This window comes from Schistocerca gregaria, chromosome X, assembly GCF_023897955.1.
Source record: "Schistocerca gregaria isolate iqSchGreg1 chromosome X, iqSchGreg1.2, whole genome shotgun sequence".
NCBI classification, from domain to species: domain Eukaryota; kingdom Metazoa; phylum Arthropoda; class Insecta; order Orthoptera; family Acrididae; genus Schistocerca; species Schistocerca gregaria.
This window is the reverse complement of record NC_064931.1, coordinates 574,044,212-574,060,579: the sequence shown is the minus strand read 5'-3', so window position 1 is coordinate 574,060,579 and position 16,368 is coordinate 574,044,212. Positions and strand designations below refer to the sequence as shown.

General features: G+C 40.0%; 1 protein-coding gene across 3 annotated transcripts in view; it reads left to right on the top strand.

The window, feature by feature from the left end:
- Window positions 1-16,368, top strand: part of LOC126297781 (ATP-dependent helicase brm-like) — a 229,871-nt gene that overhangs the window by 203,864 nt on the left and 9,639 nt on the right. For all 3 annotated transcript variants that reach the window (XM_049988964.1, XM_049988965.1, XM_049988963.1), the window contains 3 exons: window positions 10,223-10,389; window positions 10,473-10,661; window positions 13,896-14,226. In XM_049988964.1, coding sequence (XP_049844921.1) covers window positions 10,223-10,389; window positions 10,473-10,661; window positions 13,896-14,226 — 687 coding nt within the window. The remainder of the gene's footprint in view (window positions 1-10,222; window positions 10,390-10,472; window positions 10,662-13,895; window positions 14,227-16,368) is intronic.

Below are 16,368 nucleotides of genomic sequence, written 5' to 3'. Positions count from 1 at the left end.
TTAATCAGAACAAGGGACCGATGACCTAGCAGTTTGGTCCCTTTCCCCTGCTCTTTTAAACCAACCAACCAATCAACCATGTAACATATTTAACCCTGTGGTTATGTGGTGTTCAGACAGGCACAAGATGTCTGTCTTTTCAGAACTCTCTGAATTTTCCAACAGACAAGATGTCTGTCTTTTCGGAACTCTCTGAATTTTCCAACAGACAAGAAGCTGTTTTACCTTATTATTCAGTCCTCTAATATTCTTGTGAAGTAAGTTAACCTTACTTTTCTGACCATTCTTAGGCATTTTGTAGGGCTCTTCTGTTATCATGGTGTTCATATTTAGTCATATTTAATCTCATGCTAGTGTATGTCTCCCAACAGTTCTTGATATTTCATGAGCAATAACTCAATAGTTGGTGCCATTTGCTCCAAATTTAATTTTTTGTAAGCTAAAAGATTAATATGAAGCCATCAGACTTTTCGCAATGAAAATATCAAGGTATAATTCTTTTAAGACTATGTAATATTTAGTAATGTTCCATTTGTATCTGAAAATGAACTGGTGCTGACTGTGAAAGGAGAAACATTTGTCATCAAAACAGTTAAAAAGAACCTAAAACACTTGAAGTAATTTTTTAAATAGGTTAAAAAATAGAACCCTTGTGGTGAATATATTTGTAGTATATTTAAGGCAGTGTAGGTGTCCTCCATTTCACCTTACATCATTGAAGTAAAGAATCAGCGTACCTGAATTCAGTGTGTTCTGTTATACACAATTAATTAACACAAAAGTCGGCGGTTCTAGTCGCTACAGTCTGCAACAGCGTGACCGCTATGATCGCAGGTTCGAATCCTGCCTCAGGCATGGATGTGTGTGATGTTCTTAGGTTAGTTAGGTTTAAGTAGTTCTAAGTTCTAGGGGACTGATGACCTCAGTAGTTAAGTACCATAGTGCTCAGAGCCATTGGAACCATTTTTGAATTAACACAACAGTCAAGTCATGAATAAACACTCATCTGTCAAGTCATGAATAAACACTCATCTGTCAAAACTATAATGTCAAAGAGTTAACATAATACTCTAATGTGTATCTGCTGTACAAAGCACAATCAAATACCCTTTGCATGTTATTCTGAAGTCAGTCAATGCTTGCCACACAGCCCCCCCCCCCCTTTCCCCTCCACCCTCCCACACCCCTGCCCCACATGGTAGGGTGGAGATCTTGGAATCTGTAGGTACTTGTACCGCACACATCAGCATGCCCTGATTTAGACTGCTGGTGTCTCCAGCATTTCTTCTATATATTCTTGTTGAGCCAAGGGTAACACTGTGGTTGTTTGCCCAGTGTCTCCACTGGTCTGTTTCAGAGTCATGGACATGGCTTTCTGATTTTTCTCATGAATTATAGCAGTGTCCGATATAAGCAGATATGATGACTTGTTTTAGTGACACTATTTGTGGCTTGTCAATATATTGTATGTTTGCTGTGTTTTAAAACCATAAATGCACCAGGGTGTGGTTGTTGTAACAGCAGATGCACTGCATCTGTTCTTAACATTACGTGCGAGCATGTTTTAGATCACTGTATATGAAAATCTTTTAATCTCTGTGGGGTGATGTGGGTGAATGGCAGAGCTTGGATGTGTGGGCCTTCATTTGCTGTAGCAGGTACAGCAGTTCTGTCTCCCTCAGTATTTGTTGCATTGAAAAAAAAACTGCGATAGTAGGGGTTACGTCTCATCATAGATCATCACCTTTTTCAGTGCCCCTATGTCTGGCTTACATGCAGTGTGGAGCCCATATAAAGCCAGTGGCAGAGCAGACTTCCAACTATCTTCGTGACCCATAAGTGTGGCTTTCAGTGTCTTGTCAGCCCTCTACCATCCCAGTGCTTGCTGGGTGGCAGCTGGTTGTATGGTGGTGTTGGAACCAAATGACTTGGACAGCTTCAGGAATGTGGTCATATCGGTCTGTCATCCCTGACCCATAGTAATGTGTGACAGACAGCCGAACTATGATATTCATGCCATTAAAAAAAAATTCTTGCTATTGTATTTACTGAAGTGTCACTGATTGGGACAGCCTCAGTCCACTGAGTGTATATGTCGATGGTGGTAAATATGTAGCGATATCCTTCTGATGATCTCTATGTACGTGGGAGAACCGACCTGTTCCCCCTGGAAACACCCTCACCAGTTGGCGTACATGTCTGCCCACTTTCCACTGCTGACACACTATGCATGTTCTCGCCCACTGGTGAAAATCTTTTCTTTATTCTTGAAAAGGATAGACTGCTACTCACCATAAGTTGCAGACAGGCACAACAAAACATCTGTAACAATTAAGCTTCCAACCAAAGCCTTCTTCAGCAAAGAAAACACATTCATTCACACAAGGAAACACACTGCACGCACACATGACCACCGTCGCCGGAAGCTCAGACCAGAATATGGCATTATATATATATATATATATATATATATATATATATATATATATATATATATAAAGAAAGAAACTTCCACATGGGAAAAAATATATTAAAAACAAAGATTCCAAGACTTACCAAGCGGGAAAGCGCTGGTAGACAGGCACAATAAAATAACACACAAACACACACACACACACACACACACACACACACACACACACACAAAATTTGAGCTTTCGTAACCGGCGGCTGCTTCATCAGGAAAGAGGGAAGGAAAAGGAAAGATGAAAGGATGTGGGTTTTAAGGGAGAGGGTAAGGAGTCATTCCAATCCCGGGAGCGGAAAGACTTATCGTAGGGGGAAAAAAGGATAGGTATATACTCACACACACACACATCCATCCATACCATTTTTTGTTGTGCCTGTCTGCTACTCAATATGTCACCTTTATAGTGAGGAGCGATCTATGCTTTTTCTTGTGTTGATGATACTGTTGATGATACTGTTGATGATACTCAACCAGGAGTTTCCATTCTTTGATCTTCTTCATGCTGGGCCACACAAAACGTTCTGGCAACAGTTCAATGCTGGTTTCTGTGGTGGGTCAGTTAGGTTATGAATACTGTCAGAAAATACTTTGCATAACTTTTCCAGCACAAATGATCTGGGGCTGGTTTTGGAAATATCACACCAAATCATATACTTAGCCCCTAACAGATGCACCTGTTTAAGCTGTAGCTCTGCTGAACTGCTGTGTAAATATTCCTACAGCTGTCTATTGGCAGTTTGTGCTATGCAGAGTTGCTTGTTATCAACTGTGTGTGAGATATCTTTAATTTGTGTGTGTGTGGGGGGGGGGGGCTATTACATTCTCTGCTTCTTTTGTGTGCCTTATGTCTGTGGTGAAATGGCTGACAAACTCAAGCTGGTGGAATTGTCATGGTGAACAGCCATCCTTGCATTTGCTCTAGGCAAACATGTTAGGTTTATGGTCCATAAAGGTTACAAAAGACCTAGCCTCCACATAGGGGCAAAAGTGTCACATGGCTTTATAAATGGTTAATAGCTCCTAGTTGTATACATTACACTTGGTTTGAGCCTTCAAAGATTTACAAGATAAAAAACCCCAGCTAACATCCACCATTATCACTAAGGGCACATCTTGAACTGGATGTGCCAAAAGAAATGCTTTTTCCAACCTTCTTGAGAGCCCGTTGCATTTCCAGTGTCCGTGGGGGAGGACGTTGGCCCATTGCCTCATTACCCAATAATGTAACCATCAACATTGCTTGAATTTCTGCTGCTCCCAGTAGGTGTCATCAACTAAAATTCATGATTCCCGGGAATCTTCTTAATCGTTGAAAACCTGTTGTGCATGGTGTGGGATGAGCTCTGGCCATCAAACCTGCATGACTGAGGGTTGTCGCATGCTTCTGTGCAAAACACATTTCGTTTCATTGACTATTATACTATATTTGCATATTCTGTCGAACACTGCTTTCAGGTGTTCCTCGTGCAATGCTGTCATCTTTGAAAATACCAGAACATTGTTGAGATAAACAAAGCACAAATTGAATCTTGTTAAGACTAACTCTATGAAACACTGCCATGTCAGTGCAACTGCCTTCAAACCAAATGGTGTACACAAATATTCTAAAATATTAAATGGACTTATCACTGCAGTCTTGAGTATGTCTGCTTCTGCTATCGGTATCTGTAAACTTCCTTACAATCAGTCAATCATGTTGAAAATCATGGTTTGCACCAGTATATTTCTAAAATGCCTTATATTCTGTATTGGGCAGTGGTCTGGAATGGAGTGTGAATTTAATGTGTGGTAATCTCCCCAGGACCTCGGGGTGACATCTCTCTTCTTGACCAAATGCAGTGGTGATACCCACAGGCTGTCTGACCTGTGTATGATGTCCATTTGCAATATATCTTCAAACTCCACATTTGTTGTGACAGAGCAGTTGGGTGCTGATCTTCTTGGCTGCTGGGAGAGTGGCTGGCCAGTTGATGTCTTAATATGGTGAACTGTATTATGTAATACTTTCCTTATCTGGTCCCCCATCTTGTTGTCTGTTCTCCTGTATAATTGAACTTCAGAGCGGCAGATGGTGTACGTAGCACCTCGGCCTAAGGAACCTGTTATGACTTGCCCAGCCGTTTTAATTTACTGAGATTTATCTCTAACCTTTGTTGACTAATAACCTCTGCTCCTAACATAGGCTCCACAACATCTGTGAGAACAAATCTCCACTTGCACTTCTTGCTGAAGCCCAGATACACTTCCACCTCACAAAATCTCATACGTCATTATTAGGAAACTGTTGGGTGCCGTAACATGAGCAGGAGTGTCTTTTGTTACTTTCTTGTCTTGTATGAGTGGTAATGTGTGTGGGTGTGGTCCCAAATTGACTAGAGAGCAATGGTTCACTTTTCTGTCTCTTACATACACTGTCGTGGTAGTGTAAACAAGCTTGATTGGCTCTGTGTGCATATGGACGAGTTGTCATCAATTAGTGGACCAATTTCAAATAATGTGTCTTGTTGAACTATGCTCGCATGACCGTTGACTCTTTCAGGACTTGTGTTGATTTCTTCTTTTGCAGAGTTTCATGGCCCACATTGCCTATTGCCAGCTGTTGAGACCGTTTGAGTATGTGAATGGACATGTACACCTTGTGGCCCACTCATCAAAATGTCTGTGGTACCAACACAATGTATTTTGTTGTATGTCTTGTAGCATTTGCCTACCTGTTTGATTTTTTTGAAACAGTTTCTTCCCATATTCTTCATTAATGTGGGGCTGCTTATTAACGTCTATTTGCTTTTCCTTCTGAGTAGCAGCCACTTCTACTGAGTCTACTTTTTTGGCTAACTTCGTCACTATCGCCGTGCTTGCTTGGTCGGTCGTCAACCATGTGTCTACAACCTGCACTCATACATCCATTATGTATATTCCTATCAAGCATGTCCAAAGGAACATTGCATCACGCTTCTGAACAGCACAGGCACTACAATATTGTCTATATCCGCTGGCACTTGGCAAGCAACATACAATTAAAATGTGCCCTTGTATTGGAATATACATTGTAGATATATGAGTACAGATTGTAGGCTCATGTTTGACTATGTATGGAAGTTTGGGTCTGGTCATGAAGCATGTTGGGATAGTCTAATGATAAGGTGACCACTCTCAATTTCCACGAACGCCAGGTTTGAGTCCCGGTTCGGCACAAATTTTCATTGCTGTCATTCCATTATACAGCTGATGGTTGTCCATGTTCGCAGTTGTGAATACATTTCAGATATTTCATAATGGCTACAGCCGTCGCATTGCATCATACTTCTGAACAATGCAGGCACTACAATATCATATTTATGAGAAAAAGTGCCACCACCGCTATCAAACGACTAGTTTTGACAGGACATTATCACCATCCTCAGGCCCCACCACTGCCAAAAGAGCATTTGATTTCCTTGACGCGTTTACTGTGGGATCCTTGTTACTAGCACACGAGAGCTAGTAACAAGGATCGCACAATAAACGTGTCAAGGAAATCAAATACTCTTTTGGCAGTGTTGGGGCCTGAGAGTGGTGGTAATGTGCCACCAAAACTAGTCGTGTAGTAGAATAAGGACATTCTCAAGATACAGCTGTGATGGTACTTTGTCTCATATATATCATCAGATGAAGTCCCTTGTCAATGCAGTAAGATGGACATCATAAATATTGTATTTATCTGCCGGCACTGGGCAAGCGATTTGCAATTTAAATGTCTCCCCTGTATAGGAACATATATAATGAATGTATGAGTGCAGGCTGAAGACATATGAAAGTTTGAGTCTGACTGTAAAGCATTCTTGGATAGCCTAATGGTAAGGCGACCACTCATGATAAGCAGTAAATCCAGGTTTGAGTCCTGCTCGAGCACAAATTTTTATTGTCGTCAAACCATTATTCTGCTGATGGTTGTCCGTATTCGCAACTGCAAATGCACTCATGTGAACATGACCTCAGTCCCAGCCCACCAGACAAATTCACACACAGCTTGGAAGATACACTATGGATGTGTGATAAGTAGCTGCACTCATTGCAGCCCATTCTACATATTCCAGCAATTCATGAATGGAAAAGATTTATGCAATCTATCATTAACACAATAAGTGCATCAATTTTTTATCATTCATTAGTTCACCACCACGTGGCTAAAACACATTCACATGGGTTTACAATTCACTGTTAATGATAGACAGCAACAATGTGCCACATTTAACAATCCAGTCCCTTTGCCACCAACATTACATAGATGACTGAAAACATCACAGGTACAAATTAAACACACAGGAACATAATTTACATAAAAGATGACTAACAACTGCAAATGAGTAGTCATTCAGTAAACTGGAATAACTGCACTACGTAAACACATCCTCAGTGAAGTTATTTTGTCTATTGCCATAAGAGAACTGGACAGGAAATCTGGGGAGGTGTAGTTTGTCTGCAAACTGAAAATCAAGCAGTGCTCATAACAGGAGAAGTCACCTTTCCCAGAAGAACAATACAGATGCCATACAGGATGATAAAGAATCAGTTTCCCTTTCTAGACATGTAGAACAGTGTGCAGAGATTGACGTAGATTCTGTCCATCTGCATTACTTCCATTTGTACTATTAGTAACTCATATGTGCCTTACATCTAGCATTAATGCACTTTGTGGAATTAAACATTCCTCCTCCCCCAGGCATGTCTGCGCACTGTGTTGCCATTGATCCATAAGGCATGTTTTGGAGGGACCTCACAACTTATGAAACACCCTGTAATTGCTTCTTATGATGCCATGGGGAATCACCTGCTGCACCTTCAGTTTGCAGACCTATTAAGGACCTATGACCTACATTCCCTCATGCTTCTACACCACATATCTTCCTCCTCCACTCTGTTACACCCCTAGTACACAATTTCTCTCTCAGTATGGCCCTCTTGCACTTAGATGTGGTACACACATTTAATATTTATTTTTAATTCACTTCATTTAAGAATAAACATTATAGTTTTAATAACTTGTGATTCTTTCATTCCCTGCAATGTGTAAACTATTAGTCCTAGAGAGAAAAAAAATGAACAGAACTTTTTGGTGGCAAATTTTATGTAGTTTAATTTTGTACTGAGAAACATTGTCGCTAAAAGCTGCTGTGTTGGAGTTATTTGAGCAAAACCTAAAAATGTGACCTGTAAACACCCCATCCCCCAACAACCACACCCTCCAGTCAGGATTTTACGTATGTTGTTCATGACACTCCTTCATAGCACTGTGCAAAAATTTGTGACTACACATTTATTTATTTATTTTTCCCCCATAAATGATCTTTTTGGTCTTCGTTGACTGATGTGTTCATACAAAGATTCGCGACATTAGAGTGCTGGTTGAAAGCTAGCAAACCGCCAAACTCTGTGTGACTTGTATATTACACAGATAAGACATCTTTGTTGAGGGTTTTAATTCCAATGAACTTGTATTTTGGCTATTTGTCCTCATGTTTGGATGCCCATATGCATGACCTGGAGGAACAAGTTTGAGTGTGTGTATGCTGCCACATCGAGCCCCTCTCTGTTACATCTGTCATGGCTCAGATAGTATAGCCATCAAAACATACACAGTTAGTACGGATATTTGGCTTCAGCTATTTCTCTGACAAGGATATGACATCAAAAGCTGAAGTAATGAAGGATGGAATGGAAATCTTCCAAGCACAATTTGCAGCATAACGTTATCATGAGTCCCATCTGCAACAAGTCAGCAGGTATGAAGGACAGGTGTCATGGAAACAGGTATGTCTTGGCAACTTTTTGAATGAGAGGGGGATTGGAAGAGATGGGTGCACAAAGCTGAAACAGTCACATGGAAGGCCGGAGAAAGGGGAGACCTACCAGGGAAGTATCAGATCAGATGTGCTTGCTGTAGCAGACAGCATGATAGTTGAAGGTGTGTTAGTTGCATGAAGAGAAAGATCTGTTGATACAATGGCTAAAGCATGGTGATAAAGTGAACAGTGTGTAGAGTATAAGAAAGAACTTAAATCAATCGCAATTATGAACATTCCTGGCAGATTAAAACTGCATGCCAGACTGGGGCTCGAACTTGGGATCTTTACCTTTTGCAGGTAAGTGCTCTACAAGTTGAGCTATATAAGCACTACTCATGACCCCTTCACTTCTGCCAGTATCATATCTTTCATCTTGTGGACTTCACATAAGTTCTCCTGCAAAATACCTTGCAGGACTAGAACTTCTTTCTTTGAGGCTGTAAATGACAGTGTTTTATATGATTTGCCCCGCGTCCGGCCATCCTGGTTTAGGTCTTCCGTGATTTCCCTAAATCGCTCCAGGCAAATGCCGGGATGGTTCCTTTCAAAGGGCACGGCTGACTTCCTTCCCCATCCTTCCATAATCCGAGGAGACCGATGACCTCGCTGTCTGGTCTCCTTCCCCAAAACAACCCAACCCAACCCTCATATGTTTTGTTTTGGTGAGATCTGGGTGATATGCCACTTGCTGGTTAGCAGACACCCATTTCTGATTACAGCCTAATTTGGTACCTCACATCTCTCCCTGAAATCATTCTGGAGGGTTCACAAACAGAGGAGAATGATTGTGAGGGGATGAGATAGGGAGTGGGGAAATATTGTCTTGCTAGTAGACTGCATGGTCAGGCTAGTTGTGTTTCATTGTCTACTATTTATGGTCTCCAAGATTCTTTTATTTTTTATTTACATCATCATCTTTGCACTTATTACTTATTAGAGAGTTAGCTGGCAGTTGAGTTACACTGATAATGCCATTTATAACTGTCCTTTTTCCATGTGGGAATTTGATTTGCCTTGTATGCAGTATGTGATGTTGCAGCAAATCACAAAGATTCCATTATGTGTTATGGCACCTCTCCTGAGATGCGAAGGAAGTTCACCTTGTACTTTTTGTCTTAATATGGGAAACAGGACAATTCTATAACTGATAAGAGGAAGCTATTCTAACTGATAAGAGGAAGCTATTTTGATTCTCCTGAAATGTGGGATGAATTCCTCATGCTCAAGTTACAATTGTTATGTAACTCTCATTAGCTGTCTGTGAAAAATACTGGAGTGGATGGTAGATATAGTCAGTTACACACTACTGGTTCATTATACACACAAGTACAGTGTCACTCAAGGTATTGTTCCAAGTGTGACAATATTTACAATAGCTGTATACTGTATTAGATACACTGAATAGGCCCCTAATTTGTGCTCTACATTTTTGAACATTTTTTCGGTTTTAGCAGCCTGTAGAGGAAACCTAAGATGCTATATTGTAACATAATGCATTTTGTATTCTGATTAGAGTTGGAGTAAATTTAATTATGAGTGGCCGTCATCTAGGTCCTCCCCCCACCCCCGCCACCTCCCTCTCCCCACGGCAAGGAGAGTTTGGCATGAATTTTATGATTTTGTGTGTTGTCTGGATTCCAGTCCAAGCTTTTAGGTTGGGGTGATTAGTGTGTTCGTAGAGTGGTTGGATCACCTATGATCGATTAGTGATCAGCCAGCCAAGTGTTTCTGCAGTAATACTTCAGTTTTTCTTTATTGACAGCTGACATTAGTTTTATCATAAGTTTTCAGAACTGATACAGTTATCATCACTGTCATGAGCATTGTGATGATTTTGGCATCATCATCATTGTCATTTTTATAATGTTTCAACTGTTTTTGCTGATGTTCTTAATGTGCATATAAATCACCCCAAATTTTTTTTCAGGTGGAGTTGAATGAGGAGGAGACAATACTGATCATAAGACGTCTTCACAAGGTTTTACGGCCATTTCTTCTGCGACGTTTGAAGAAAGAAGTAGAGTCTCAGTTACCAGATAAAGTGGAGTACATTGTTAAATGTGATATGTCCGGCTTGCAGCGTGTGTTGTACAGGTATAATATCTTTTAACATGTTATGTTCATTAATGAGAAAGAGATTAATGATGTTGGAGTGACCATTTTTTTTTGTGGTATAGGCACATGCAGAGCAAAGGTGTTTTATTGACTGATGGTTCAGAAAAAGGAAAGCAAGGAAAGGGAGGAGCTAAGGCCCTGATGAACACTATTGTCCAGCTGCGAAAACTTTGCAACCATCCTTTCATGTTCCAGCATATTGAAGAAAAATACTGTGACCATGTAGGAAGTCAGACAGGTGTTGTGACAGGGTATGTAATTCAGTGAACTCACTATGATTGTATGTTTGTGGACAAGGAGAACAATTCTCAGTCTGGCAATGAAAACCAATGAGTTCCCCTCCTCCCGCCATGACCTGTTCATTGGATTCCAGATTTTTGCAGCAACAAATTTGTGATGATTTAGAAGAACCTTTGTGAATTTTTGGCACCGTTTCCGGATAAAGGAACTTTTCTCCAAGCATCCTCTCTCTCTCTCTCTCTCTCTCTCTCTCTCTCTCCCTCCCTCCCTCCCTCCTCTCCCTCCCCCCTCCCTCCCCCCCCCCTCCCCCTCCTTCCATCCCTCCCCCCCTTTCTGTATTTTGTGTGTGTGTGTGTGTGTGTGTGTGTGTGTGTGTGTGTGTGTGTGTTTCTCAAAAGGTGCATAGTATTTGTGTTTGATTCAGAAGAGTTGCATAGTATTCACCAGTTATTGTGTAACCTTTTTCAGGGTTTGCATCCAAGTAATTATTAGCCAAAATATTTCCAACAGAACAATCAAGATTGCAAAGCAAGTAGTACACGGGACTTCAATAAAAGAAGAGTGAGGTTCAAACCTTCATTCAGCTATCCTGATTTACGTCTTCTATGGTTGCCCTAAATAAGTTCCTTTTCAAAAGACACTGCTGCTTTTGTTTTCCATCCTTCCACAGTTTGCACTTATATCCCATCTGCAATGATCTCATATTCAATAGAAAATTAAATTGTAATCTCTCACAATACCCTACAAACCCTAGATGGAGGACAATAGGCAGGTTCCATATTCCTAGATTTCCTGAAAATTTTGACACGGTGCATCACCACGTACTGTTGACAAAGATCTGATCATACATATTGATATGTATGATCAGATATGATAATATGTATGATCAGATCTTTGGACCACTCACATACCTGAGAACTTAGTTAAGTTCCCAGGTATGTGAGTGGCTCAAAGAAAGTGTTTAGGCATAACGTTCCAAAGCAATATGAAACTGAATGGGCACATCAGTAGTCCTGAAGGCAGACCCTGGACTTCATTTTATTGAGAGAATTTTGGGAAAGTGTAGCTGATCTATAGAGGAGACAGCTTTTAGAACACTGGGGCAGCCCTTCTTGAGTGCTGCTTGAGTGTTTGGAATCCCCACCAAGTCAGATTAAAAGAACATGTTGAAGCAGTTCAGAGGCATGCTGATAGATTTATTAACAGTAAGTTCAGTCAGCACACAAGTGTTATGGAAATGCTTCATGAATTTCAATATCAATAGGTATCCCTGGCGGAAAGACGGTGCTCTTTTCATGAGGCACTATTGCAGAAATTTAGAGAACTGACTTTTGAGGCTGAGTGTGGAACGATTCTACTGCTGCAATGTACATTTCACATAAGGACTATGAAGACAAGATGAGAGAAATTAGAGCTCATATGGAGGGTTATAGACAGTCGTTTTTTCCTTGCTCTGTTTGCAAGTGGAACAGGAAAGGAAATGATGAGTAGTGGTATGTGGTACCCTCTGCTATGCCCCACACGAGCTTGTGGAGTATGTATGCAATGTAGATGAAATAATCTTTGTGGTTTCATACAGAGTCACCACCGTCCAGCCACTTCTTTGCTTGCTGTCTCATTTCTGGTGTGAAGTTATGGGTCCATATCTCATCCCACAAGCAAATATTCACACTGAATGAATTGGATTATTTATATAATAGTCCAAACACTGCTGTGATTTTTTTTGTTCATTTGATTTATCTCATCATTCAACAAACGTGCTTCTCTCATAGATACTTTTTCATGTAAAATTTTTTGTACCATGTCTTATGGTGTGCTTATGGGATCAGTTGTTTCATATACTTTTAATCACCATTCGTCTAACACCATACTGTGCACATTCGTGAATGTTTTCATCTGTGGTTTCAGTTTTGGGACATTCTTCACCTACAGAGTGTAATAAAACTACATATACACAATTTTAGAGTGTTTATAGGAGATAAACAGAAACATTTTTTTATGTGACAAAAATTTTCAAGGGTTGTTGTTTCCCCCAGTAGGGATGCCTGAAGGTTTTGATACTAGTGATGTTCAGAGAATATTGTTTTAGGGATGTTGCTGAAAATGCCATCAATTTACATCAATGCACAACAAGCATGTGTGTGCTATTGATTGTGTAACATGCCCAAAACAACTGCATGTATCACGAATAATGGCTGCAGCTGCAATCAAATGGGCTGAACAATCACGCACTGTGAGGTTTATTAATTCTCAGTCAGTGTGGTCTAAGGAATCATGTTTCATGAAGATGCCACTCAAATCTTTGAAATGTGAAGGAAATTGATAACCACTTCTTCAGAACTTGTTCTACGTACAGGTGCCTTGCTGTTAGATTGTTTCATTGTGCCTCACCATAAATAAGATGCATCCGCTAACTTGGTTAGAGTGTAATAAAAATTAAGAGCCTGTAAAAATCAGTAGAAAATTTGATGTAAGCACAACATAAACAATAACAATGAAATTGTTTGATCGGAGACATGGACACTGCAAACAGTAATGAGAACTTGCCCTTCGTAGTAGTAAGATGTAATTATGTTGCAAATCAGATTACAACATCAGTGTGTTGCATATGAAGCTGTTCAAAGAGCTCTGTATCTTGGCCTAGGGGAAGTCAAGCATCAAACTCATCAAGGACCCCTAGCTGGAAAACTGCACCTGTGACAGTTTTATCACATAACAAAAATGTTTCTTTTTATCTCCTCTAATAACTCCATGTATATAACATTGAACAAAAAAAACAAAACACATTTGAATGTGTTTGCAATTTCCTAAGCACTGAAAATGAATGAGCACTGACTGCTTGTAAATCTTAATCAACTTTGTATGAATTTCAGCTGGGGATAAACTGTCTGAAACTAATTTTTTTTTTTTTTTTTTTGATAGCATGGTGTTCCATTTTATCTGCTTTAACAAAATATAAACAGCATGAGTAAATTAAAAAGCAGTATAAACAAAACTGACCTGCAGATCAAGTTGTCTCTGGACTTAACATTGTTGTGTGACATGTACCACCTTAACAGAACTAAATTTCATTAATGGCAAAGCCATTTTGTGCCAGGCTAAGAAGTTTTCTCCTTGCCCTATATGCACTTAATGAACTGTGATGTAAAATCATCCATCTGTTCAAACATGTTCATGCATAATGTGTGCATATTAAAGATTGATGCTTGGAACTCTGTATTATCATTTATTGTTTACTTTAAAAGGCCAGATTTATATCGAGCTTCTGGGAAGTTTGAGTTGCTGGATCGTATTCTACCAAAATTGAAGGCTACAAATCACCGTGTATTGCTGTTCTGCCAAATGACTCAACTAATGACTATTATGGAGGATTATCTGAGCTGGCGTGGTTTCACATATCTGCGTTTAGATGGAACAACAAAAGCTGAAGATCGTGGTGAATTGCTCAGAAAGTTCAATAGTCCAGATTCAGAATTTTTCCTGTTTTTGTTGAGCACCAGAGCTGGTGGTTTGGGTTTGAACCTTCAGGCTGCAGATACTGTAATTATATTTGACTCTGACTGGAATCCTCACCAGGTATGGACAAAAATTTTAATATTTTTATTCAGAAAGTTGATTTTTTGCAAACTATTATGTTTCTGTCAGTTGAAGCTTGTTTGTTGCACTGAGATTGCCTAAATTTTGTGGATGGAACTCCCAGTCCGATACAGATTTGACATTGGTCTTAATGTATAAATCTTTATTTATGAATAGCTTTTTTTCTCAGTTTTTGTTGGGAAGTTTTTATTTGATTCAATTTGGCCCTCTCCTGCTCAGGCCTAGTGGTCCAGTGGTAAAGCATATGCCTGGAAACTGAGAGGTCATGGGACTGTGTGTATATATATATATATATATATATATGTGTGTGTGTGTGATATATATATATATATATCACACACACACACACACACACACACACACACTTGAAACTCACTGCTAGCTCTCTCTTGCTAACCTCATGAGTTACCCCATGAGTTGACTTTTGCATTTCCATAGTGGAGTCACATTTGTTATGGCGCTTAGTGATGCCGAATGATATGAGTGCGAATGGTAGACCTGCATACAAAATATGGTTCTGTTCGTGAAGATGCACTGGAACTAAAGCACAAATCAAATGTGGGAGGAATAGCAAACATCACTGTAAAATACATTTAAATACTTTTAAATCGAAGATCTTCATGTAGTGCAGTACAGAGTCCTTTGCCTACTGATAACATTGACATGCACAGTCGTAAGTCTCTGTACAGTGGTTGTGTTGCCTGAATGAAGTCAAAGTTCTTGCTCTCGGTTGACATCTCTGAGATGAGATAAACACTGAATAACGAGTATGTCACTGTACTGCTAAGTGGATCCACTGGCGTCGTCATAGACTAGACTGTCTGGGCTCCGAAGAGTAACAGGGGAGTAACTGCAAATGCTGCTGCAGACAGTGCCTCTATATGTGGTCAAGACTTGCGTGCTGGTGGTGCTGCCACACAGGGGTCGTAGGCCTGGCACAGCTCTGGGTTAGACGGTGCCCATCGCAGAGCAACCAGTGTGGGACGGTCCCTACACTTGTGCTGCCAGCTTCAGAGTCTTCAACAGTGACTGGCCACTGTGTGGTATCATTGTGCAATGATACTATATTAGCTGTGTCACCTCTATTCTGCCTTACACCAAGTGATCATAACACTACAGGAGAGACTGTGGAATTTTGATTCATAGGGAGAGAGGTAGTAGTGGATATGAAGTTACAAATCTAGTCTGTCACACTACATAAAAATTGTATCCATAGAAGCTAGAGTCTCTGAGTCGACTCCTGTTGCAGTACACAGTTCTATTCTGCCATGTCTTCATTGTTGTGGTTTTCAGTCTGAAGACTGGTTTCTCGCAGCTCTGTGCATTACTGTATCATCTTCAGTCATCTTCATTTCCAAATAACTACTATAACCTACATCCAGTTGACCTTGCTTGCTGCATTCATTTCGTGGTCTCGTTTTACAATAGGTTATTTGACTGTTTTCTGGAAATCGTCTTAAATTATTAATTATGTAATTTTATGCTCCTAACATGCTTTTTCTCCTCTTGAATTTCAGTATTCTTTTATAAAAATGGAAATGAAATTCAGATAATTTGAATGCCCGCTGAAAAGCTCCATTCAAGTCGTGATGCCTGTGACATCACTGGCTAGCTCGCTGCTTCTACTGTCATAATGCCAATTCATAGTGATGCCTTGTTTGGAAATTTTGGTTTTTGAAAATGGGCTACAAATGGTGCATAGTACCATACTGTACATATACGTCTACAAAAACTCCTGAGAAGTTGCTTTTCAGTGTTCCAGGGAATGAAAAGATGCGTAAAATGTGGTTGCGCTGTACCGGCAAATTGTCACCACAGTGATGCACAAGTGCACTGACTTAATTATTTGTATTGCACTGTGAAGTTGACATTAACTTATCATCAAAATATGCTCTCCCATAGTTACAGTGAAGGATAGTGTCATTCAATGAAATTAAACTCCTAGTGAAAATTGTAGTTTTACCTAACTCCACCTCAGTTATTCCGTAGCTCAGTTGTTACAGGGGTAAACATGAATTTTATAAGACAATGTCCATAGATCGCTGGTTCGAGTCTAACCTAAAAGAACATTTTAACTTATTTGTAAAATGTCTCGGCAGTCCTCTCATATGAAAACCAAAT